The 27,569-nt window shown below is 41.5% G+C and overlaps 1 protein-coding gene across 3 annotated transcripts in view; it reads right to left on the reverse strand.

The window, feature by feature from the left end:
- FHIP2B (FHF complex subunit HOOK interacting protein 2B) overlaps nt 1-27,569 on the reverse strand; it is a 1,026,346-nt gene that overhangs the window by 738,633 nt on the left and 260,144 nt on the right. For all 3 annotated transcript variants that reach the window (XM_044082952.1, XM_044082953.1, XM_044082954.1), the window contains 3 exons: nt 5,070-5,192; nt 4,180-4,431; nt 3,106-3,302 (listed from right to left, as the gene is read on the reverse strand). In XM_044082952.1, coding sequence (XP_043938887.1) covers nt 3,106-3,302; nt 4,180-4,431; nt 5,070-5,192 — 572 coding nt within the window. The remainder of the gene's footprint in view (nt 1-3,105; nt 3,303-4,179; nt 4,432-5,069; nt 5,193-27,569) is intronic.

Genomic DNA, 27,569 nt, shown 5'->3' on the forward strand with positions numbered 1-27,569 from the left:
AAGTCATTGAGACCATTTCCTATAAGGTTGTGATTTGTCTTCCCCTCCTTTGGGGGCTGATGCACCCCATTGTTTAGGTCTGTAGGAGCCTTGAGGCTGAGATCTGCCTCTTGAGCATCTGCATCTGCCTCTGTCACCTGTCTGACACCGGAAAGGACCAATTTTTTGAAGGCCAGTTTCTGCTAAACCTAGGTGGTTGAACCTGTAAGAAATCCTTTACTGTCTGCATTGATTTTGCTTTATCCTCCATTTTCTTTAACACCTCTTCTGCCTTAACACCAAACAAAGTATCATGCTGTAGTTGAGCATCCAATAATTTTACTTTAACATGGTCAGGTAAACTTTGTTCTTTCAACCAAGCATACCTTCGAATAACAGAGCCTGTAACTGCGGCTCTACAAGAAGCCTCTAATGAATCAAAACCACATTGCAAAGTATGCTTTCCCACTTGTTCAGCTGCATGCAATAAATCCTGCATTTCTTTGTTTTCTGCACATTCTGAATTTGTCAACATTTTCTGTTTAAGCAGTGACATAAGATATTGCTGATATTTAAGCATATGAAATTGTCAATTTAAAGCTATTACAGCCAAGGTAGCAGAAGTATAAATCTTTTCCCCCCATCTGTCCAGGGCCCTTGAATCCCTGTCGGAGAGGATAGGGTTTTTTGCAGTGGAAGCCTTGACCCCTTTGGGACCCTGAGGGCTTTCTGAGTTTGAAACCATTTTCTGTTTTAACAATGATATGAGGTACTGTTGATACTTAAGCATGTGAAACTGGCATTTAAAGCCCTTACAGCTAAAGTAGCAGAAATGTAAACTTTTTTCCCCCATCTGTCTAGAGCTCTGGAATCCCTATCAGAGGGGACAGGATTTTTAGCAGTGGAAGCCTTAACCCCTTTAGGACCCTGAGAAATTATTTCTGGATCTGCAACAGGGTTTTTGTAAAGAAATTTATGAGAGTCAGGGACCCTGTAATACCTGTCTGGCTTGACTGGTGCAGGGGTAAAGAATCAGGAGACAGACTGGATTCAGAAAAAACATCATCAACAATATCAAGCACAGGGGGAATAGCCAGGGTCCTGTGCTGAGGCAATAAAAGAAAGTCTCTGAGTCTTTTCTTGGATTCTGAATAATCCTGGCTCTCTCAATGGAAATGCTCCCTCATGGTATGTAGGGTTTAATCCTCAGGCAGAGAGGCTGAAGGTATAGACTCTTCTGCATCAGAGTCCTCATAAGGAGGGAGAGAATATCCCTGATCAGAAGAGGTATCAGAGGAAATAGAAACCTGGTCAGAGGAATCATAGTCAGTGTCTTGCCTAGGCCTTTTGTCAGGAGGGGGATGGGTACCCCTGATTAAAGTAATTAGGTCTTCGGCCATTTTAAGCATCTGTTTCTTTGGCATGGATGACTGTTCAGGAGAATGCTGTACTTGTTTCCTTGTCTCTAAAGGTGTTTTTGACTTTGCCTTGGCTGCTGTAGTGGGCTTAATTGTAAGCTGCGAAGGTCTGAAAACACCCTCAGAAGCCGATGCCTGCTCAGCGGCTCCAGACCCATCTGAGGGAATAGTTTCTGTAAACCCAATACCTTGAGTTTCCACAGGCCTCGGTGTCTCCACGTGGCTGTCTGAAACGGCCTATGGCTCTGAGGTAGCGGGTGTCAGGGGCTTCGAAAGCACCTCACTGAGAACCGGAGAACCGGCGACTGGCCTAGAAGAGGCTTCGTCGTCGGTTTTGGACCTTGGATGCCTGTCCTTTTCTTTGTCTTTGCACTTTTTATAAATTCCGGTCGTCGTCGCAAAGCAAAATCAAACCGGCGTTTAATAGTGCGTTTATTGAATCTAGCACAGAACCGACAACTGGTAACGTCGTGGTCAGGGCCTAGGCAAGGAATACAGTAAGAGTGAAAGTCCTTATGAGGTATTTGCTTCCCACAAGAAATACAATTATTAACTTTTACTGACATCGGTCTGGAGCAAGAAAAATTTTCCCCAACGGGGTACTTAGCTTTATTGAAGACTTCGGTTCTGAAACTCAATTTCGAAAATCTCAGGAGTCGGCCAACCAGCTCTTGCGAACTGCTTTTGCTTCGGGCACCGCGTGGCAAGAAAGAAGAAAATGGCGTCAGTTGCATCTTTTATACCCCTGGCGCACTGACGTCAGGGAAGAGGTGACAACAACCGACGCCAGACCAAGACTTTGGAACTGGGGCCGACTGCGGGTCGCCTGCCAGCAGGATAACCCAAGTGTAATGACTGTAACAGTGAAACACGATGAACATCAGATGTGACGTATGGCAAGAATGCTGCACATTATTTAAGTGAATTTTAAACTTATACTTTAGAATTAAAAGCACATTTTTAACATTTTACATGCTCACACCACTGCTGATGATGCAATGAACTCTTCAAGGGGCTGAAATCAGAACCTCGAAGACTAACTCCATTTTGCCTCTTTCAATATGATCTTTAAGGTACAGAGCTATAATCATTTCTGTGAAATACAAATTCACAGTTTTCCTCCCTTTGTTCTGAAATGAAGGAGTAAAGGAAATTCATCAGTGATCCAGGGATCTGTAATAACTGCTCAGAAAACATAACAGGAGGTATAGTACAATGCAATCATATGAAACAGACAACAAGACTAATAGTTTTGCAAAATAACATCTGTATATACTGTTTGCACTGTGAATATTTATTTTGTTTAACATTTGTTAACCAGGAAAGTCTGACTTGGAACAAAGCCAATGTTCAGCAGCGGCCCGGGGAGAAATGCTCCAATTGCATGTCTTTGTAATGTGGGAGGAAACCGGAGCACCCAGAGGAAACCCACATGAACGCAGGGAGGACATGCAGACTCCACACAGTAGGCACCCCAGCCGAGAATCAAACCGGTGAACCTCTTGCTGTGAGGTGACAACGTTACTGCTGCACCACTGCGCCATCCTTACAAGCTTTCTAAGTCAGTTCTTGAAGAGTGTTCTCACTGGTCTGACAGGACACTACTTGCAGACACCCTGTAGAATTACTTCACTACATTCTACTAACACAATGCAAAACTGGACTTGGATAACAAAAAGTCATATAAAAATATATACTTTTAATGTACCTCCAAGAAATCTTCTCTAGTAAGTTGATTACTGCAGGATCAAGTGAAGTAGGTATGCAGCAGTAAAGGTCGCAGAGGTAGCTAATTACTAATTGGCACAATGCTGTGTTTTCAATCAAAAGGGTGGCAACTTCCAGCTTTTGGATGCAAACTAACAGAAGCAGGCTTTCACAGGCTTTCAGTGCAATTTTCTTTCTCTGTAACACAGTGAACACAGAACAGTTAGTATAGTAATATTAAGGATGGGTGATGCACAAGTCAGACAACTCTCTCAAAAAAGTAAAAGTGATGGGAGGTGATCAAAAAATCATTTTATCTACAAAACCAAAACACTGGCCCCAATCTCTGTGCTGTTCATCTGACCTAGTCACACTGCAAATGATCTAGTAAATGATTTAGTAAACTGCTAACAAATTCATTACATTCTGCATTCAAATTATTTCCAACAGGATCCAGAACTATTTGGTATTCTCTCTGCCTAGGCATAACATAAAGCAAGTAACTATCCCTGCTACACCAGGCAACTAGAAGGGATGCTCAGAGGCACTTATGCTCAGTGCAACAAACTTTATCCGAGAAGATAGGCATACATCCTAGCTGGGCAAACTTAAAATTATATAAAAAAAAGAAAAGAAAAGAAAAAAATATCCACAGTCATTTCAACAAGTTTTTTTTCCTACTTAAGACAGAGCTGTTGGACATGCTACACCTAAGGAAATCCCAATCCCTACGAGCATGCTCTAGGGACCTAAACCTTGTCACCATAATAAGCAGGACATTCTGGAGGGATAGATTCCTGTCCCAGAGACTTCCTACAGTCTGGAACAAGCTACCCATCTATGTCAAGCAAAGTTCCTCATTAGCACCCTTCAAGAAAAATCTTGATGAGTGGATGGGAAATAGGAAATACACCCCGGGGATCTGCTTGACAGGGGCACAGGAAATTAACTATCTTGGGTGGCGTAAGCCAGACAACCTTGTTGGCTAGGCTTACTTAGGCCTTTGGGCCGACAACCTAGTACCTACCTATGAACCAATTCTACATTACAATGTATCACCTTGCACTTTTCGTACCTTGCTCCGGCACAGTTTTATCAAGGCATCAATCAGGTTCTTCTGCATTTTTGGAGCCAATGTAGAGCATTCAAGTGCTGTAGTTGAAACACTAACAGAATGACCGTGTCCTGAATCTGCACCAGTAAAGCTACTGGCAGTTTTATGACCTGCAGCTGAAGGTAATGTGGACATCTGACTTTCAAGTTGTTGGCCTTCTGCTTCATTATCAGGGCCAGAAGACTCTCTTCTTTGAGCAGTGGCATTTTTGTTCTACAAAAAAATAAAAACTTTATAACCATCTTCGACTACACTACTGCAATGATACAAGAAAATGGCGCTGTTAAACCAAGCATATTACAGACAGATTATTTTAAAGCACTGTATCAAAATGGGAAACACATTCAGTTTGCTGAATGCACTGAGTGCCAACTACCAGAAGACTGACCCTAAAAGAAAACGTGTTACCAGATTTTTTAGAAGTTAGAAAAAAAAGTTAGTAGCTTGTACGTGATAGCAGTACAGTGGGGGCTATTTTTTTCTTTTTGCCCTTTCCCCATTGTAATGCAGTCTTGGAGATAGCAGTGAGGTACAGCCTCTCACACTGGGATTCGGGGGTGCTAGGCCCCTGCATAGCACTTGTTTTTTTACTAGTTTGCAATTGAGGTTTGACCTTTTGGGGTCTATCTTTTGGTAATTGGCTTTCACTGTATTTGACATGTTACATGAATTCAATCAAAACAAATGTACATACCATAAACTTAGTGAAATTTCAAAAAGCAACACCGGCTTACATAAACACCTACAATCAAGCATCACTGTTTTCATGCTTGTACGTCTATGGACTAGAGCAAAACAATACACAAATTAGTAAACCATGTTACAGGTAATTACAAAAATCATTCACTGACCTCCATTATATGGCTAAGTAAGCGTGGATCCTGGTTAATTTTTGCACAGACTGTACCAAGAAATTGGGCCTCATCTCTCTCACACGTAGACTCTATATCTTCCCCACAGAGATGAATAAGTTTCTGTGAAATAAAAAATAAACCTAAAAATTGTGCAATGATAATCAGTTATAAAACTTACCAAATTAAACTTTTACTCCTTTGCACAATGAAAGTTATCATGGTGTGTTCTGTTTTGAAGTTGGTTTCGTTTTTTTAAACTAAAACACCATTTATCTGCTGCTAATCTGTCCCACTGCAGCAGTAACCCACTGCATTGATTTACATTTTCCAGAAATGTAACCTCAGTTTCTATCCCCAATCTGTCCCCATTGTGGATTCATCCAGGGTACATCCCAAGCTGCTGCAATTAGATTAAGCCATTTAATACTGATTTATAACTTTTTAGGTCTGTGTTTAAGCACATCATTTTTATTGTACAATGGTAAAGCTTTAACATGCAATAAGCTAGCTCTGTTAGCATAGAAGCCCCGACTATGACCCAGGGGACAGAGTTCTACTACTGGCACAGGTACCTGTTGGAGCTGGATGGGGAAAGAGGGGGATGACGAGGCTTATGCCTGCTTGACTCTATCAGTGTGTGTGTGTGTGGGGGGGGGGGGCAAGTGTTTTCCAGTACAATCGCTGGTAGAAACTCAGAATCACAATGAAGTGCTTATCTACAGGGGTTGCAAGACCCACTAATCAAAACTCACAGAGTTGTGGGCATGCATCACAAAGACCTCCCCCCTTCACAACAACCCCATTTGATGCAAGTCAGCATGCATGGCACATATGGATAAGTAGTGAAGACCTGAACTCCACCCCTCTACCCCAATTGCCTCTATGACTGCCACTCTCTGACAGCTCTCAGCCCAGCAATGGGGAATGAATAAGCCAGTTAAACAGAAGATGGTCATAAGGGAGCAGGGGCAGAAAACATAAAAAAAAGGTGTTAACATTTTAATGCTCTTAAAATAAGTTTTCCAAATGGAAAGACCACAGAGAAATTAACCTTCATCCTTCCCCACTAGCCTGAGCTACTCACCATACTTTTTTTCATCTGTACTGTGCAAAATACGCCTACCTACATGAAACGTCAACCTCTCTTTTTGTCAACTTGAATCACTTATGACTTCAGCTCTTGACACGACACATGGGGCAGTGAAGTACTCTAGATTCTCAAGTATGAGGAAAAGCGTGGCTCTGCCTCAGCAAATGGGACACACCCTCATTATCTACAAATCTAAAAGAAACTCATACCATAACATTCTTCAAGAAATTAAACAGGTTTATGTGTTACACTCCCCATTCCATCTAAAACTTCTCAGTGTGCTGGTCAAAGTGTTTCAGAAAATAGTTCACAAAGAGTTCCAAATACTATGATCAATGCAGACTGCCTTCTGACACCAAATCTGGCTTAAAAACTGGACACTTGCTAGATACTGCAGCCATTATTTGCAGACCACATTCTCAACTGGAGCTGTTCTCTTACATCCCTCTTAAGCTTTTGAGTTGGGGAACCATAACCAGACACTTCAAAACTAGTGTAAATATGATTTAATCCATAGCATTCACAGAGTAACTCATCAGATGAGGCTTTAAAGACTTTAATCACCCCTTACAGGTATATAAATACTACTGATCCGTGAGGATCTTAAAAAGCATAGTCGTGCATTCTCATGGTAGTTTTCAGCCCTTATATTCTGCTTATGAATAACCCAGAGACAGGTCAAACATGGACAAGTTGGGGCATTTGCATACTTCTCTATCCTATCCCTTAACATCCCTTCAAAGAAACGCAAGTCTAGACTTTTAAACCTTGATGATAACACACCCTTCCTGAGTTCTCCTACCTCATGGTAAAAGTACACTGAGCCCTTTTTAATCCTAGCTGTTGGGCATTTCATATTAAGAGACCAGAGAACACCACAGTGTTTTAGTTTGGATCTCACAAGGTTAACAGGAACCCCTACAGAACCTCAGATATTCCACTTTTAAAGAATCTCAATACACAGCCAATATGTTTTAGCCGGAGCTGAAAATAATGTTAATGTGGGATGTAAATGACACAGCTCATGATCCACAATGACACCAACGTCCCTGAGCTCCTTAATCTTCTCCAGTGAACTGCCCTGGACATAATATGGGGCGTTTATTCCAATGTTCCCAAATATCACATGTTTACATTTGCTACCATTGAGTCCTTCAAGTTATTTAATGAAACTCTTGAGCTGAATGTCTGGGCCCTGCTGAAGATTTTATAGCATTGTTACAATTAGTAATACTGCAGCCTAGTGTGATGTCAACAGCACAGGTATAATGCACAACATGATTATTGTCTAGGCAAGCAGTCATGCAAATATTAAATAAGTAAGGTCCCAGGATGGAACCCTGATCCTTCACAGTTAGTCAGACGCAGATTAATCCAACTAGTAATTATTAGTCAACCCAGTACGGGCACACTTATTAATTAGTCATTTGTGATTACCACAGATGAAGTCATTGCAAATACTATATAAATTATATCAACCTGCAAGTTTCTTTCAACAGCAATGTGAAAACACTGTATAAAAGCATACTACAACTGCTAGCCAATTACTTCTTCCGAAAGGTTTGCAGGAAGACAATGACACAGTCCAAAACATTTACTTAATCAAACAATGCATCCAAAACTTCACAGCCCAAGATTTTTCTAATATTAGAAAGCAAGATGGGTCAATTTTTAGCTATTCCATGGTTCCTTTATTCTTAATGACTGCCTTTTTTTCAGCGGGTATCTTAGCCCTGTCATAAGGCTAATGAAAAGATCATTAAGAAAGGCTGGTATTTCAGAACTAAATTATTTCCATTCCTTGTTAGTTATTTAATCAATTCCTAATCCTTTCCTTAAACAGGCAGATTGTAGAATTTTATGCAAATAACCCCTTAAGGACATACCAGTGTTTCTGCTAAATGGCTTCTGAATGTCCATAATATTTTTACTTTTTAAGTCTTCATGGTACATTTAAGGCCAATAAAGCCAAACCCCACTAGCTCTAGACATGCTTGTTTGCATATATCCTGTGGGCCTCCACTACAGGAAGTTTAAGGAATTACACAGTGATGACTCTAGCCTGGCTGGGTGTTTCTTCCAGTTTTTACTGAACGGTTTCTCTGTCTGACCCTTTTACCCTTTGACTTGATTTTAAGCTCTGTGTTTCTGAAGTACAGACAAACAATCCACTTAAGCTGTACTGACGACTTCATTAAAAAGACTTAAACATACAAATCTACAACTAGCTTGTAAAAGCATGTTCTTTCTGAACTTTGCAAATAAAGATTTGAAGATGATGTCATTTGATGCTTCTCCTAGATCACTGACGTCCTCAGAGCCAAGTGGCCAGGAGTTCTCTGAAGCCAGCTGGGTGAAGGTGAAGATGATGTCATTTGATGCTTCTCCTAGATCACTGACGTCCTCACAGCCAAGTGGCCAGGAGTTGTTCTCTGAAGCCAGGTGGGTGAAGGTAGGGCTATAGAAGTTTAGTTTGCCTTTGGGCTCCATGCAAGCAGACAGATGTCATGACTGCAACAGTGACTATTACGATAAACATCTAAAGATACGTTTGGTAAAGACCTTCCTTTCTCCTTCCTAGTGGTCTATCTTTGTAAACCAATGCATTTATTCTTTCAATCACATCAGAGAGGCCTTACCACTTACCCAGAAAAAATCATCTCTGTAGAGGGTACTTATATTAAAGCCTGATCCCCTGAATTAAAGTCTCTATGTCAAACATTCTTACTGTAGACTCTGTATCTGTTGAGCTTTTGGTACGTGTTCTTTTTCTAAGAACATAACCAGCTTTACCATATTATGTGTTCCTTCCCTATGAACGTAACTAGCTTTAGCATATTAGATGTTCCTTCCCTATGAACGTAACTAGCTTTAGCAATTATGTGTCCCTTCCCTATGAACATAATTAGCTTTAGCATATTGTATGTTCTTTCCCTATGAACATAACTAGCTTTAGCACATTATATGTTCCTTCCCTATAAACATAACTAGCCTTAGCATATTATGTAAATTAACACAGTATAGCGTTGTTGCCTCACAGTAAGACACTGTCCAGTTAGTTTCTCAGCTTGAGCGTCTTCTGTGTGGAGACATGCGTGAATGGGCGTACCTTCGTTGAAGGTTGTACGTCAGGGCTGGTAACTCGACACGTAAAAATCAACTACCAATCATTAGCGGACCAGAGTTCCGCTGTGGTGACCCCTAACCGGGAAGCCGAAAGACTCAACATTCTACCACACTTTTAAATGGGGTCTTCACTTCTCAAGTTTCCTTAGCAATATTGAGCAGACTACTGGGATGCTCACCATAAAAGAGTCCAAATGGGGTAAATCTAGATGAAGCTTATGGCATCTCTCTTATGGAAAATAATAACTAAGTTAACAAGTAGTCCCAGGCTTGGCCATCTGCATCAACTACTTTTCTTAGCATGGTTTCAACATTTAATGACCCTTTCTACTAAACCATCAGTTTGTGAACACAGTATGCTGATGTTTTTTATTGCTTAATCTTAGGGCACTGGCACAACTGATGATGACATAAAGGGCATACCATGGTCACTAAATATTTCCTTAGAAATGCCCGCTCCCCAAAACAACACTAAATAACTCAGTGGCAAGGCCTCAGCATTAGTCTTCTGAAACAGTACAGCTTCTGGAAATTTTATAGTACTGTCCAGTATTACTAGTATGTACCGATACCCACTGCCAGATTTTATTAGTGACCCCCATTGTCCACAGCAATGCATGTAAATGGCACGTCTACAATAGACAAAGGAATCCATGGGCCTTTAAATTCAGGGATAGGTCCAGTTTTCTGACATTCTGATAAAGGTACACGCAGATTTGTCATATGTCTTTCATTATACCTGGCCAATAAAATCAGGCTAACACTCTTGTGGCCTTAGTTTTATCCATTACAGGTGATCACCAAACATGTGACTATGGCCTATCATTCATTAATTTTCTGTAAGATTTTGGTACTAGTACAAGAAAAAAGTCTAACTTTTTAATAAATATAGAAATCGTCTTTTAACTCAAAATAGGGAGAAGAATTAACTAGAGCATCACGTTCTCTATCACCCACTTCATCCCCTATAACTTTGGTAATGTCCACTCTTCTACACTATCCAGTGTCATCATCCTACTCTGTTTTTGTTTATGAGGCAAGTCTACTAGGTCAGGGTTTATTTTGTGTAGTGGCAGTTTTCCCTCTCAAAAACACTGGCACTGCAGACTTTTATTCTATTCCTTCACCTACAAAGGGTAGCTCTGGACAAGAATATTCAACTTTAATGTTTCCACTACCTAAACAAGCACCTTGAGAGTTCTCTTTTTCTTTAGCTTTCTGCTCCCCTTGAACAGAAACAGGTTTTGAAACCTGCACATTCTTACCCATCTCACTTTTAGTCCTTACTACCATTTCTTTGTTCTGAATGTCATCATTTGAGTGCCTTTTTTCCACTTCTAGCCTACTTATGTACTAACAGACTTTTCTATCAGTTCACCTTCAATTCCTATGCTGACATCTTGTATTGGGTTTTTGCTGCTCCATCACTAGGATTGGTTTCTGGTAACACACAGGATCATTTTTACTATCTAACTACAAACGGATTCAAAACCAGTTTGTAGTTTCTATGCAAATTCTTTTCTCCTGGATTTGACTCTGGATCTCTGTTAAGAAAGTCACTGCCTTTCTCTTTCCTCACCCTTCATTTTTACACTAAGCAAGTACTTCAAGCTGCTGCCTTACATATTTATGCTTGGGTGCATCAACCTACTACATTCTTTCTTTGGATGCCCTCTCCTCCCACATTTTTCACAGTGCCTTAAAAATGGGAGAAATATTTTACAACATCATGAGACTGATTATGGTCTACAGCTACAAGATGCAAAGGGCTTCCTAGAAGAGTTTGAACTTCTAAATGCATGAGGGCATACTTGTTTTTATCACATCAAATACATTAAATTCACTTTTTGTTTGGTATCAATCTTATGCTCACACACAGGAAACTGACAAAGCTAATCATGCTTCAACAATTCGATAAAGCTAAGCCTGGTTCAGTGGCACAGAGTATAGAATTCTGACTATGAGGCAGGCAATAAGGATTCAGTCAACATCTCCACAGGATCATAGGAAGTTACTAGGCTATTGGCCCTGAGGCCCTTACAAGCCCGGCTAAGAGTTTAGCCCATGTTTACTCAGGTCAGTGCCCGATGCCCCTGTCCAGCAGGGACACAGGTGGAATCCCAGGGGTGTATTTTCTGTTTCCCATCCAGTTATCCAGACTGCGCTTAAAAAGGGGTAATGAGGTACTGTGCTTGATGCGGAGTGGGAGTCTGTTCCACAGATGGGGCAGTCTCTGGGGCAGAAATTTGTCCCGTCAACAACAAGTCCTACTGATGTCACAGACCAGGTTGAGGTAGCGTGTGTGGGTTACTCGAGTGGAGCTTGACTTCTGGATATGCAGCAGTCTCATCAAGGTGGGGTCCGAGAGTGCCTTGTATGCCAGACAGACTTCATCTCTGAGGAGTCTGTATGAAACTGAGTACAGGTATAGGGCTTTAAGCCTATCTGTGTAAGGTAGATGTTTGAGGCCCTGGATACTCCTGGTGAGGAACCTCTGTGGTCTCTTCAGCTGCCGCATGTGCTTTGCAAGGTACATGCTGAAAGGAGCATTGTACTCAATAATGGGTCTTATAATGGAAGAATACAAGGCTGTTATGACCTTGTCCCTGGATGAGATACCCTTACTTATGAGGTGGGTCATGTAGAAGGCTTTCCGTACCATGGAAGTAACATGATGTTCAAAAGTCAGATTGCTATCAACCTGGATGCCCAAATCCCTCACAACTGATCAAGTGCTTAAAACGTTTTTATTAATGTGATAATTTGTGAGGACGTCACTCTCACCAAAGGGGATGATGATGCATTTTTTGGTATTCAGCTTGAGTCCATGTTTCTGGCACCAGTCATCTGTTTGGGTGAGACCCTCTTGGAGGAGGTTTACATCACTAGGGGAATTGATGACCGCACCCAACTTGCAGTCATCTGCAAACTGGGTCAGCCATAGCCCACTGGTTTTGGCCTGCATCTTAAAAAAGTATATCCTAAATAACAGAGGCCACAAAACCGAATCCTGGGGTACCGCCGCTCGTTATGGGTCTACTGCTTGAGGTGGCTTCCCCTATTTTGACTAGGTGGATTCCGAGCCAGTTTGCTACCCATCTGGCAACATACAGACTGATGCCTAGTTAAGAGAGTTTATCTATTATGCCCATGTGGAGAATAATGTCGAAGACTTTGGCCAAGTCAAGGTAGGCAGTGTGCACCGACTTGCACTTGTCCATGGCTTTGGTGACTGGCTCAAAGAAGTCGACCAAATTTAATGGCATGACTTCTCCTTGACGAAGCCAAACTGTGTGGGATCAAGTGTTTGGCATTTGCCAATGTCCTTGATAATAATGTCCATGATAATCTGTTCCATGGCCTTGCAGATCATGGCCACTCCACCTTTGTGCAAAGGGATGACAGTGGCTGTCCTCCACTCATCTGGGATGAAGCTGGTACTCAGGCTGTGGTTGAATAGGGTGCCTAATGGTGCTGCAAGTTCCTGCCTGAGTTCATGTAGGATGCTGTCTGGGATATTATCAGGTCCCATGAAGGATGTATTTTTTGCCTTTGAGAGAGCAGTGATGACCTGTTCCCTAGACATACGGGGACAGGTACTGGGGATGTCCTGATTTACTGATGAAGGGACAGATGGGTAAAGTTTTCACTGAATCTGTCAGCCAGCAAGTTTGCTATACCTACAGCATTTGTATATGTGGTGTCCTTGACCACCAGTTCTGAGTAGATCTGGGTGCTTCCTTTGAGATTGCGGACATACGTGAAGACAGCCTTATGACATTCTCCAGTAGATGTGGCCAATTTGGACCTGAAGTTTGCTTTGAAGGTTTTCACTAGTGCTCTTACTTGCTTGTTCAGGCTAAGGAGACATTGCTTCCAATTAGGCATCTGCTCCTTCTTGGTCCTGGACAGCAATTATTTTTCTTTTGTTATAGAGTTTACTTACTGCAGACAGGTTTACTCTTCATTGAGGAATATGATTTAGTCCTATGAGGTATTCCCGATTCCATGAATCTATATAAATGCTCATACAGTGCTTTGGTGTAGTTTTGGATAGTGGTGCCAGTTCCTACAGAGTGGGAGAGAGCTGTGAAGCTGTTTATACCATCCCTCAGGAAGCTGTAATCAGCTTTGGAGAAGTTTTTTTGTTTGACCTTAGCTGGGGGGGGGGGGTCGAGGGAGATGGTGACTTCGAAAGTGACCTCTTTATGGGCAGAGAGCAGTCAGCATTTCACGGATTGTTCATCTTGAGCTGCTGTCTTCACTTGTCTCTACCTGCTTCGTTTGCCCTGCGGGCTCACTCAGGTGCCCTACCCTGCCCCCAATTCCCACCCACCCCCAGTGCTCCTACATTTATACCTCTAAACCACACCCCCATCCCCTTATAGCCATTCACAAGGTCCACCTAATTAAGGTTCCCAACCCTTCTTGTTACCTTTCTCTAGCCTTCTTAGTACTATTCCTTACCTCCTACATAGTACTTTAAACTTTAAACTAAACCATCCTAATGCCTATATTACCTACCCCAGTACACATAAAGCTATTACTCGGTCACACTTTTACCTCCTCTAACTACAGCCTACCTGCTAACCTCCTATGAACATCCAATAAGTCCACAATTTCATTACCCCTCTAAACATACTGCCACACCAACACTTGCTATTTCCCAAAACCACATAAACATTACATCCAGACCAGCTACCTACTAGCTAAGTATCATAGACTGGCCCACATCAGGTATAACAATCTAAAAGCTAGGAAATCTATGTACCAATATTGTAAGCTTCTAAATCCTATATGTAGAATACAAGTCCACTCCTTACTAGATGGGGACATTCATCCAAACCCCGGTCCAAGAAATACTCCTACCACTGAACTCCATAGCCCTAACCTCTCTAGTACACAAACCACTACCAGACCGTCAAACTCACTCTTCATAGTGCATCTCAATATACGTAGCATTAACAATAAAGTTGCCCACCTCCATGCTTTCCTAGATGTACACTCATTTGACATCCTATGTCTAACAAAAACACGGTTAAAACTTGCAACTAAAGACAATGAAGTCATCCCACCTGGTTACAATATCCCGAGACTAGACCACACAGCCAAGAAGGAAGGGGGGGTAGCAATCCTATACAGAGAAGGGTTACAAGTTACTTCTTCAGACCTTAAACCACCTCTAGACAATAATGCTGAAATCCTTATTTCTAAAATTCAGCTCAATACATGTAAATCCATATATATCATCTGTATCTACCTTCCTCCTGGTAATAACATCAGCACCCTCGAAGATATCCTTAGTTGGCTTTCTATAAATTTCCCACAAAAAACTATAGTTCTCTGTGACTTTAATATCGACTGGAAGTGCTGTAGTACTGAACACCCTACTACCCATATTAACCTATATGGCTTTTCTCAGACCATTACCTCTTCAACCAGGATTAACAAACCCAATAATAAGGAAAGCACCTTACACTGGATTCTCACTAATAATCCTCAACAAACATATAAAGTAGGGACCCTCCCGGATGATTTAAATGACCACTCAGTGACCTATATAATCAGGCATAAGATCAATATTACCTACCCAAGTACATACAGGACATTACGGACCAAAAAACATTTTAACCCTGACCTTTTCCAAAGTGAACTTAAGGCATGTAATTGATCAGCAGTAAAATACCTCCCACTTGTGGAAGCCGTAAAATACTTCTTTTGGCTGTTCCCGTTAGGGTCTCCACAGCAGATCATCTGTTTCCATTTCTTCCTGTCCTCTGCAACTTGCTCTGTCACACCAACCACCTGCATGTCCTCTCTGACCACATCCATAAACCTTATCTTAGGCCTTCCTCTTTTCCTTTTAACTGGCAGCTTCATCCTTAGCATATTTTTCCCAATATATATACTAATCTGTCAAAAAACAACCTCAACAAACTGGGAATCTCCTACAATAATACTGCTAGATTTGCCACTGGCACTCCATTTAGAACCACCACTGTCACTCTAAAACAGCTAGGATGGCTAGAGCTGCATAATCAGGTTCAATTTCACCAGCTTACCATTGCCCATAAGACCCTTTACCAACCTACCAATACTTTCTAGCCTCATTACCCCTTACAAAAATCTTAAAAACTTACGTTCATCAAATTAACTACTTGTTTGCACAAGTAAATCCAACAACATGCCATGAGACTCTCTGTTCTATAACACTGTTGAGAAACTGGAACCTACTTGCCAGTGAACTTTCATCACTGTCTTCAATATCACTTTTCAAACATAAACTGAAACTATACCTTGGAACATATTGGTTATGCCCCTGTACTAACCCTGACTAACTCACTATCTTTTTATTACTGGATACTGCCCACTTATTACTCTTTTGTACTAACTCCAGTTTCTCCTTAATTAACCAAAGAGACCATGATCTTGTAATTTAAGCTAATATATATACATACATATATATATATATATATATATATATATGGTTCCCTATTAGAAGCCTGAAACACTATAAGCCTGAAAGTCAAAATCCTGAAAACTATAGACAGAAAATGCAAAATCTCGAAAGTGCAAAATCCTGAAAGTCAAAATCCTGAAAACACAAAATGGATATACTGATGTCATTGTGGCTTTGCTATTGTTAGCCCTGTGGTGTTAGGTCATGCGTTGGGTCCAGGTAAGTGTGCGGTTGGTGTTATGTTAGGGTTAGGGGCGGTTTAAGTGAGTTAGGGTTAGGGCGCAGGTTAGGCATGTATGCAATAGTGACAAATATTGGAGTTAGGGGCGGTTTAAGTGAGTTAGGGTTAGGGCGCGGGTCAGGTGAGTGTGTGATAGTGACGGACCTTAGGGTTAGGGTTAGGGTCAGGGTCAGTTGGTAGATATTAGTGTCTTTATAGTGACATATTAGCATTATTTGTGCTTTCAGGATTTTGCACTTTCGAGATTTTGCATTTTCAGTCTATAGTTTTCAGGATTTTGACTTTCAGGCTTATAGTGTTTCAGGCTTCTAATAGGGAACCATATATATATATATATATATATATATATATATAGAAACATCATTCTAATGCATATTTTTGTAGTGTTTGTGTTAAGATGGTTAAATAGTAAAGTATTTTACAAATCTCATTTTTATAATATTGTACTGTACCAACATTTTGTAATTGTGTGTTTCTGGAGCTTATCTCCCAGGCCTCTACTGAAAATGGACATGTATCCAGTTAGACTAGCCCGGTCAACAAATGTAAAATAAAAATAAAATAAATAAATCTTACCAGGAAGGATGATACTGTAGGGATGCTGCAGTGGTTACTCATGTTGGTTAATACCAAGTCCAAGATATTACCACCTCTTGTGGGGGTATCGACTAGCTGTTCCAAGGCATTTTCATTGACAAAATTGAAGAATTTCTGGTCATTTGTGTTCTGGCATGAGTAGTTCTTCCAATCTATATTTGTGTCGTTAAGGTCAGGCAGTATCAGGGTAAAGGGTTGAATCTTGATAGATTCAAAGAGATATGTGGATTGGGCATCTTGAGTCAGACTTGGGGGCTGGTAACTAGCTATGATTTGAATAGGGGTCTTGCCAATGGTTAACTGCACCTAGAGTGCCTCCTGTGAGTCATACTGTTTGACCAGCCTGGAGGTGTGTATGTCTTTAATATATATTGAAACATTCTCCTTCTTTGGCTTTACTGCCCACAGTTTGAGGTTTGAATGTATGACTGTATATGGTAAGGCTGGGGTGCTCTCTGCAGCTTTGAACCAGGTTTCTGTGACTGCACAAATGTCAGCATCTTCCAGGGTTAAGAATGCCTGCAATGAGTGCAGTTTCATGTTTAGATTCCTAGCATTTAGCAGCATGATCTTTAATTTCCGTTTTGTTGAAATGTTTATGTTAGTGGTTTTAACCTCATCAAGTTTCCTAAAAAAGGCACTATGGGGGAGGCAAGAGCCTTTTCCAGAAGCCTGAAGCCCAAATGAGACAGATGCAGGCTATCTCTGGCAAAGCATAGTGGTCTGTCAATATCTTCCCAGGCTGTCAGGCACTGGATCCCCCTGGAATGACGCCAGAAACTTAGCCAACTGTTAAAGTCAATCACTTTCTGTTTGTATTGAGACATCATTCTGGGTGACGGTATAATGCTGTTTAAGGTTAGGGACATACCTGGCTGGGACACATTCACCGAGCTCAGTCTTGTCTCTCTTCATATAATCCAAGGAGGTGCATCCATAGCCTGCCTTAGGCATAGGCCAACTAGGTGGCCACCTAGGGTGTCACTCTAGCAGGGGCGGTTTTCCAGTATTTATTTGGTGTAAGTAGACCAGGATGGGGACACCAGGTATTGTGAGAGGGGGGCACCATGGAGGCCATTTACCTAGGGCACTAGTTGATCTAAGGCCGCTCCTGGGTGCAACTCAAGTCATTCACGCCAACATGGACTACGACAGAGTCATAACAGTACCTGTTGTTGAGAGACTTGAGTGCGTATGTGATATAGTGGATTCTGGTACCCGACAACTCTTTATTCGGCCTGGTGAGAGGCACATCTGTGTGTCTCACAATGGAGTCTCCTATGACTAATACGTTGGGTTTATGGTTAAGCCTTAGTGGCTGTGAGACACAGGTGTGTGGACTATGCATGGTATGTGGGGTGGAGGGTTGTGAAGATCGCATGTGTTTTTGACTTGGAGGTTTCCTTTGTTTGGGTATGTTTTGTCGAGGACCTCCACATATGTGGGTATGTGTTGTGTAGGTGTGGGTGGTGTTTGAGGTGCAGTGATTGTGTTGACAACCTTCTCAGTGGCAGATATACTGGCTTATGAGGGAGAGAGCATAAAATCCAAGTTCCTAATGTAACTGCATCTCTCACAAATTGTGTTCCAAGGTGGTAGTAGCAGATAGTTGTCTGTGTACACGAGCCAGTTGCTACACTGTCTCAGGATGCCCATATCAACCAGACTGGCAGGAGAAACTGTAGGAAATTGTCCATCCATATTTGTCAGAATCTGAGGGAGAAAGGCCTGGGAGAGCTAAGGGTAGCCCTAAAGCCCAAGTGCTTAAGCAAAAACTAAGAGGCTTGGCATAACACAATTTAAGTAAGATATAAACAAGCAGTAATAAAGACTACAGAAAAGACGCAATTGAACACTTAGCAAGTAGCAGAAAAAGCAAGATGAAGTAATAGAGTAGGAACCAGGCCGGGAGGGACAGGAGTGAAGGGGAGTGTCCCACTCACCCCTCTCAGAGAGTGGAGACAGATGCATGCACTCGGTGAGGGTCTCTGGGTGGTACTATTTCCCTTGTGGAGAAAGGGGAACAATCTCTCCTACTTCAAGGGATGGGAGGGGAGGGAAGAGGACAGGCTGCCTGAAAGGAAATACTTTTTGCAGAAGTGACAAGACACCCTTTGATTTGCTGTTTGATAAACAGGGAACTTGTATTTTGAAAATCCTGGCATTCTTTGAAAAGAAAGTGCTAACACTGTATGTTGGTTATTTTTACCTCGATAAGGTGTACAATATTATACCATACAAATAAATAATTAGCAAATTAAAAGTATTAAATGTTCATTTGCACAAAATTCAATGGAGAAAATACTGTTTACGCAGAAGGGCTGAAAAAAAAAATCAGAGTGGGAGTTTACTAGCTGTTTCCCCCAATGGTCTGTATTGGGGCAACTTCTTTTTGAAGTCTTCTTATCAGATATAGAAGTGAGAAAACAGGGGATGCATGCTCGACATCTTGTGACCTGTAGCTAGACAGAAATGTTGAGACTAAAGGTGGTTGAGGTTGCAGATTGTCTGAAGGCTATCCAAATAGAACTGTGGAATGTGACTGGACTACTTTCACAGTTTAATAGTTTAATCAACTGCATTAAATGTTTCTGCATCATCAAGAATGCAAATTCTCCACGTCCAGTCCTGAATTAAAGGTTACCCACATAGTTCTTCAACCATTTTTTGAAACTCAAGTGTTTCATCACTACAAACTTGTATTGGTAACTGTGGGTTAATCTACAAAAAAATAACTCCTTTTAACAGCTCTGTTCAAGTTAATTTTGAAAACTGGAACCTTATGTTAAGTCTAATAGTACAGACCGCCGAAGAGTTAAAAAAACAAGATCTGGTTTTAAATTACCATTAGAAAGTGCTCTGCAGATAAGGCAAAGTTTCCCCTAAGTAATCTGCAGATTTTATTGTACAAATGTAGTTTTTGTAAATGTGCATAGGTCAAAGTATTTATACTCTTTTGTTTTACCAAAAAAATAAATAAATATAAAAAATACAGCATTATATTCAGTAACAGGTCTAACTAAACACCTTGTACAAAATACACAGCAGAACAGGATCCCTGGTTTAAAATATCTAAGAGTCCTGTCTCACTTCTTTACAGGTTCATAAATTTATAGCATGTTACTAGGCTAATGACCACTAGGCCCCTTAAAAGCCTAAATGTGCACCCCGAATCATTTGGGTTGCAAGTATCTTATTGGGGTAACATGTCAGTAGGCAGGTAGCTAAGGAGTTGTAAGGGGGTGTTTGTTAGGATAATACTTTTCTTATTGGCAGCCTCTGTCCATAAGGGACATGGGGGCCAAACTGGGAATAAATTTACAATTTCCCATTCAACTGTCAAGGTTTTGTTTGAATAGGGTCAGAGATGAACTCTGTTATACATGGAGTGGGAGCCTATTTCATACTCTCCAGCATGTTCTGTTTACTTCACAAGTGAAGCTCAGATCCATGGATCTAGTGTATCTAGTGATGTTTGTTTTGCTCATGTTCAACTGATCTGCATCTGAGGAAGCCTTGTAACCCAGGTAAACATATCCTCTCAGCAGCAGGTAGGAAACTGCAGAAACACAGCCTTTATGCAATCAGTGTAAGGTAGGGTATTCATGCCCAGAGTTCTCATGGTGAGAAACCTTTGTGGGTGTTCCGAGTGGTGTTGCAAGTGTCTGGTTCGATACATGCCAGAGGAGGTATTGTATTAAATGACAGGACCGATAAGGGCCGAGTTCAGTGGTGCTACAACTTCCTTGAAGCTGGATGCCATACCCTTACCTACAGTTTGGATGAGACAGAATGACTTTCTTATTATCTTAGCTACATGTTGGTCAAAGGCCAGATTGCTGTCTACATATGTTCCCAGATCTCTTACTACTGGGTCAACTGTTAGGGGCTTTTTATCGATGGAGTAATTAACTTGGACTGACAGTTTCCCAAATGGCATTACAATGCATTTTTGGTATTCAGTTTTAGGCCATAGCTTTGGCAGCAGTCATTTTTGTGTGTGTTAAACCCACCTGCAAGTCGTTTGTGCCTTGGAGAAATCTCTAATAGCTCCCAATTTACAGTCATCTCCTAACTTGGTGAGCCAAAGGCCTTTAAAGTTATCCTTGACTTCCAAAAAGCAGATGCCAAACAGAAGTGGGCCCAGCACGGAGTTCTGGAGTACTCCACTTGTGACCAGTCCCTTGGTTGAGGTGATCTCACCAGTCCTGCCTGTGAGCCAGCCAGTAATCCAGCGACTTATGCAAGGGTTTACTCCTAGCTCAGACAGCTTGTCAACAATACTTGAGTGGGGTATTGTATCAAATGTCTTAGACAGTATGCACTGTTTTACCCTTGTACATTGCCTTTGTGACCCCCTCAAAGAACTCTACCAGGTTAAGTAGGCATGACCTTCCCTTAAAGCCAAATTAGGATGGTTCCAGTGTCTGTAGGTTGCCAATGTCCTTATTTATCATTTCCATTTTACTGCATTCCAGTGCTTTGCATATTAGGCTTGTTAGACTGATGGGTCGGCAGTTCCCTGGGTCAGACAATGGTCCGCCCCTGCAGAGGAGAATGACTTTTGCTTTCCTCCATTCACTTGGATCACAGTCCATTTCAAGGGTTACAGCTGAAGAGCGTCTTAAGTGGTCCTAACAGGTCAGACTGCTCAAGAGGCAACCTGGGATGCTGTCATGACCCATGGAGGCGGTGTTCTTGGCTTTAGCAAGTGCTGCTGGCACATGGTCCCTGCTGATAGTTGAAGTATGTTGGAGGGGATTTCACCTTGTGGAGCTGGAGGGTGAAGCTTGAGCTAAGTTTATCAGCCAGTATATTTGCTCTCTCACCCTGACTGGTATAGGTAGTACCGTTCACCATCAGTTCAGCACACTGTTGGTGTTACCTCTAAGGTTATGGATATAGCTGAAGGCGCCCTTTTGATTGTTCTTGGCCTACAAGGCTATCATGATCTCAGAGTTGGCCTTGCTGGACTTAATTAGACCACTTGGTTTCTTGTTTAGTTGTATAAGAGAGCACTTTTCTATAAAGGAGTTGGTTTTCCTGATTCTGGCTACAAGTTTTATTTAAATACATTTCCTGTTTAGGTGAGGATTCAGTCACTGGGACTTGTTTTTAGTGTTTGTTTTGGATTTATTTCTGGAAAGTATAGCAGCCTCTATGTAGCCATTCCCATTTTTTGTATAGTGACTCTTTGAATAATTCTGCATAGGTAGCTGTAGCCTCAGGGTTGGGGGGGGATCCTTGATTTTGACAAACTGTCACTTAATATGACATAGTTTGCTGTTGAATAGTTCCTAACCATTACTGGTTTAGCTGGATTTTTTAGGTTGATTTTAACTTCAAATGACAGCTTTGTGACCCAAACTCACTATTGTGGACATGATGTGAGGAAATGCATTTCTGTCCCATGTTGATGAGTAATAGATCTAGTATGTTTGATCCTCTGGTTGAAGTGTGCAGTATCTGCTCCAGGATGTTTGTGTTAGTAATGTCCAGAGAGCATTGTGCCTCTGAGTTTGAGGCAGTGTCTACAGAGGCGTAGTTAAAGTCACCCATGAATAGGGTGTTTGGTTGGATGGTTTAGGTAAGAGTTATCTGTAGCTAGCCATGATATGGTGAAGGTCCTTACCTATAGTGACTTGCACGTGGATGTGCTCCATGGTATTATCCTGTTTAATCAACCTGGAGGTATGATTGCTGCTAACACAGATTGAAATACCTCCACCTTTGGCCCCAATCTGCACTTTTGTTGGTCTAAATGTGTGGAAGGCACTGTATCCTTAAATAACAAATGTGAAACACAAAAGTAAAGTTTATTTGAAAGTAATGGCCTTGGTTACAACGAAGTGGAGTATTTTGCATGACTAACAGCCACACATTTCAACTTCTATACTCAAAAAATGTGCCACAGTCAAAAGTCATGGGAGGACAAAGAAAAATCAGACCCCATTTTAATTATTCAGATAAAAGATGGCCTAAACATTACCAAAAACAAGTAGCAAATGAATCACGTAACATACCGGAAGTTTGACAATGGATTGTACAAACAGCACTCTTTCGTCCCTGATAAACACGGGACTTCATCAGAAGCATCTGCACTTAAGTGGTGTTGTTTGTGAGAGCCATTGTTCAACTCCTAGTACGTTACCAGATTTGTTGGTTCCAACTTGAATTGTTACATCAACTCACTTAAAAAGTTAATAGCACAACAGGTTTTGCATCAAAATGTGTTTTCTGAATTAAGTAGTAGCATGAAATTCTAATGCCTGGCATTACGGACTAATCCTCTGCAATTTTACCATATCAAAATTTTGAACGGGAGAGGACAGAAATATTAGAAAAATAGTAACATTCTGCAAAATCAGGGACAGTTGAGAAGTATACCAACAGGTAGTCACACAGCCTGACAAGGCTGTTGACACAGTAAAGCTAACTGAAGATACTGAGCAATGTCTGAATAGAATGAAGGGCATGGCAAGAAACTGACTACTAATAATGTAAAGAGTTAAAATGAAGGCATGAAATGGAATGCCTTGCTGGAATACGTGAAAAACAAGATGACTGACTGGACTGGTTTGACAAAGCATACCTTGAGTTATGCAATTGTAAAATGTTAGAACTTAAGCATAGGAAACGTAGACTAACAGTGATAGAATTCTTGACATGCTATGAGAAAGAAGATGCGGTAGAAATTCTAGCAGTCAGGTAGAAACCCTTCAATAGCAGAGAGTAAGTATTTATACAGCATGTTTAATGTTACACTACTTAATGAGGGCATAGGAAGAAATGGAGGGTTCTCGGGCAGCAGAAATGGCTGATAAAAAATCATTGATAGAGGAGTAAGAAAGGTCACAGTACAGTAACTCAGACAAACAATTAAGAATCAGAGGCAATCCTGACTTAAAATGGTTCTGGTTCTTGGAATGGCACTAACTAGGAATTTCTTTTCCAGTGACACATATAGATTGCCTAATAGCAGTTCTTTTTTTAGTCTCATTCAATACCTGGTAAACATCCTCAGAAAAAAAGGTGCTTAAAAGTCTATCATCCAGGCAATCAAAGAGTTTTCATACTGAGATTTATCGAACAACCCATGTCTTGTGTAATTAAATCCAATCTGTGAGGAAGCCTGTGGTAGTTACCTATGGCCAGTTTCAAATGAAGGGACAAAGTACAGTTGTGTACACTTACCATAAATGTAGATGTTTGAGTGTATTCACTGTTACATTCATTACATTTGGGTAATCTGCTGGCAGGTTACCCTCAGTCGGCCTGATTAACAAAGTCTTGGGTCCTGCGTCGGTTGCTGTCCCTTCTTCCAAGACATCAGGGGTATAAAACATGCAGCCAACGCATTACATCAGTTTTTCTTGCCTCAGATGTCAGGTGCCCCCCAAATGAGAAGCAAATAAAATTAAAAACATAAAAAATATATCTCCAATCCCAAAAGCAAATACACCAAAAGGGCTTTTAAGCATAACGAAAGAAAGTAGAGGTATAGCCAGAGAAAAATAGGGGGCTGGAGGGAGGGTAACCAGGACTGCAACAGTGAATACACTCGAACATCTACATTTATGGTAAGTGTACACAACTGTATTATGTTCTTCATGTTTCACCGTTGCAGTCATTACATTTGGGTAGATTCCCGAAGCTACGGATGGGTGGAGGGAATTATACAGCATTAGGACCAGCTATAAGGCCCTGCAGGACAGCAGTGGCAAAGCCAGCTCTGGATTTAGAGAAAAAAGGTAAATGGTAATGTTTGGTGAAAGTATGAACTGAGCTCCAGGTAGCAGCTTCTAGAATGTCTCTGGTAGGAACCCCTCTGAGAAAGGCTGCAGAAGTAGATGCAGCCCTGGTGGATTGGGATCTGATCTCCTGGGGGATAGTTTTTCCATGGTACATACAGCAGAAACAAATGCAATGGCTTATCCATTTGGAAATAGTTTGCTTTGAAATAGCCTTTCCCTCTGCAGCAAATGCCACCAGTAGTTGTTCAGATTTTCTTTGAGATTTTGTCCTGTTTAAGTAAAATCTAAGCTGTCTGTGTACATCCAATGAATACAGAATCCGCTCCCCCTTGTTCTGTGGATTGGGAAAGAAAGTTGGCAAATGAATGGTCTGATTAAGAGCCACACTGGATACCACCTTAGGCATGAAGAATGGATTTGTCTTGAAAGATACCATGTCCGTATGAAAAATGATGAAAGGCTCCACTGCCATAAGAGCCTGTAATTCGGAAATCCTTCTAGCTGAAGTGACTGCTAAAAGGAAAGCTGTTTTCCATGAGAGAAATTTTAAGTCTGCAGTAGCAGCTGGCTTGAAAGGAGGGAGAGTGAGTTTTTCCAATACAAAATTGAGGCCCTAGGCAGGGGTTGGAGCTCTCCTGGGTGGTCTTAAGTTTTTGGCCCCTCTGCAATACTGCTTTAGCACAGGATGAGAGAAGAGGGGAGGTTCTGTGTTTTAATGAGCTGAAATGGCTTAGGCATGGATTTTTATGGAAGAAAAGGACAGGCACTTGTGAAGCATCTCAGTTAAGTATAATAAAATCTGAGGAATATTGGGCACTGCTGTGCTTATCCCTTGAGATTGATTCCAGGCACAGAATCTTTTCCATTTGTCAGCATAAGGTTTTCTTGTACTAGACCTTCTTGCCTCCAAAATGACATCCATCACAGGCTTGCTGAGGGATACTAAGGATGAATTTAGGTGATTAGCCACATTGCAAGATTCAAAGTTTGGAGCGGAGTATGCAGAATTTGGTTGTTCTGCTGAGACAGTCAGTAAGGTGTCTGAGGCAGGTGCCACGGTGTGACACGTTGCACAGGAGTGGGTACCAGTGTTGGCAAGGCCAGTCTGGAGCAATCAAAATCATTTTTGGTTTGTCCTGTTTGACTTTTAGTAGAACTTTGGAGAGCAAAGGCAGAGGGGTAAAGGCATAGACTGAAGTTTTTTTTCCAGCTGAAGGATAGAGCATCCACTTTCCAGGTTTTTTTTGTGATGAGTTCTTGTGCAGAATTTGTCCAACTGATAGATCTTTTCGCCTCATCCCAGAACTATGTCTGGACTCCCCCATTTGCATGTCAACATGTTGAAAATCCGGGGTTCCAGTTTCCATTCGTGTGGGTCCATGAGACTTCTGCTTAGTTCGTCTGCCAGATTATTCAGCTTGCTTTCCTGGCAGGAATTGAGCTTGTAGTTGTATTTGATAGGTCAAGGCCGTGTTCCACAATGCCATGGCTAGTCTGCAAAGGGGGTAGGAGTGTGTACCCCCCTGCTTGTTTATGTACCACATAACCGTGGTGTTGTCTGTCTTTATCATTAATTGTCCTGGATGAAGGTAGTCCTTGAAGGCTGTCAGTGCATTATGTACAGCTAGTATTTCTTTTTGATTGATATGAAGGTGCATTTGATTTGGGCTCCATTTGCCCTGAATGCACTTCCCTGCCAGATGTGCCCCCCAAGCATAGTCGGATGGGTCTGTAGTTAGGGTTTGGATGGCAGGGGGTGGTGTGAATGGCAGTCCCTTGTTTTGGTGGCAGGCCTCTGCCCACCATAGGAACTCTAGTTGCAGGCAAGGTATGACCGGAATCATTGTTTCCAGGCTGTGACAATGCTGACTCCATAGACTTTTTAAGTACCACTGAAGTTTCCTCATATGCAGTATTGCATATGGAATTAGAAGAATGCAGGAGGCCATGAACCCCAAGGCTTGCAGTATTTTCCTTGCAGAAAGCAGGGTTTTTGTGACCACGTGTTTGAAGTAAGTCTCCAAATGAATTTATTTCTCTGGCGTAAGGAAAGCCATCTGGGCAGCTATATTCAAGCTTGCACCCAGGAATGTAATTTTTTGAGATGATACTAGCTGTGATTTCTTTTCGTTTATAGTATACCCTAGACAAGTTAGAACCCTTTTTACAAATGCCAGACGGTTTAGAAGAGTGTCCTTGTTTTCTGCCTAAATTAGGCAATCGTCCAGGTATGGATATATTTGAATATTTATTTGCCTGCAAAATGCAATTACTGGAGCCAGGCACTTTGTAAAGACCCTGGGCACAGTAGATAAGCCAAAGGGCAGTGCAGAGAACTGGTAATGCAAGTAGCCTGCTTTGAAGCGGAGGCATCTTCTGCAAGATTCCATGATTGGGATATGCAGGTAAGCCTCTTTTAAATCTAGAGTTGCCAACCAGGCATCTTTGCCTAGCATAGGAAGTAACTGGTGAAGAGTCAGCATCTTGAACTTTGGAATGTCCAGAAAGGTGTTTAGAGTAGATAAGTCCAGAACTGGACACCATGATTTGTCTTTTCTGGGTACCAGGAAAAGTCTTGAATAAAAACCTTGTCCCTTTTCCTCTTCTGGTACTGGTTGAATAACCCCCATGTTCATGAGGGAAAGTACTGGTTTCTGGGCCTCTGCCCACTGATTTGGGGGCAGATCTGGCCATCCATTTGGAATTGGCAACGTGTGTAAATGAAATCTGTATCCCTGGGATACTATATTTAAAACCCATTTGTCCTGGGTTATAAGTTGCCAGTTTCTTGCATGAAGAGCCAGTTTTCCCCCCAAAGGGACGGCTAAAAGGTTAAGTGCTTGGTAAGTGTAAAGAGAAGTCATTGAGATCGCTTACCACAAGGAGGTGTCGTGTTGTTTCCAGATTTGGAGGAGGAGTCACCCCATTGCTTTGTTCTAAAAAGTCCCTTGTGACTGAAACCTGGAGCCTTTGGAATGTCTGGCTTTGACTTGAGTGGCTCTGGAAGGAACTGGAAAGGACCAGTTCTTAGTAGGCCAGTGCCTACTAAATCTTGGAGGTTGCACTTGTAAGAAATCTTTCACAGTTTGCATACATTTAGCTTTATCTTCCATCTTTTTTAAAACTTCTTCAGCCTTATTACCAAAGAGACGGTCCTGTTGTAAAGGAGCATCCAACAATTTTGCTTTAACATGATCAGGCAGATTTTGCTCTTTGAGCCAAGCATGCC

The sequence above is a fragment of the Protopterus annectens genome, chromosome 9.part0, assembly GCF_019279795.1.
Source record: "Protopterus annectens isolate FY-2018-M chromosome 9.part0, PAN1.0, whole genome shotgun sequence".
Taxonomy (NCBI): domain Eukaryota; kingdom Metazoa; phylum Chordata; order Ceratodontiformes; family Protopteridae; genus Protopterus; species Protopterus annectens.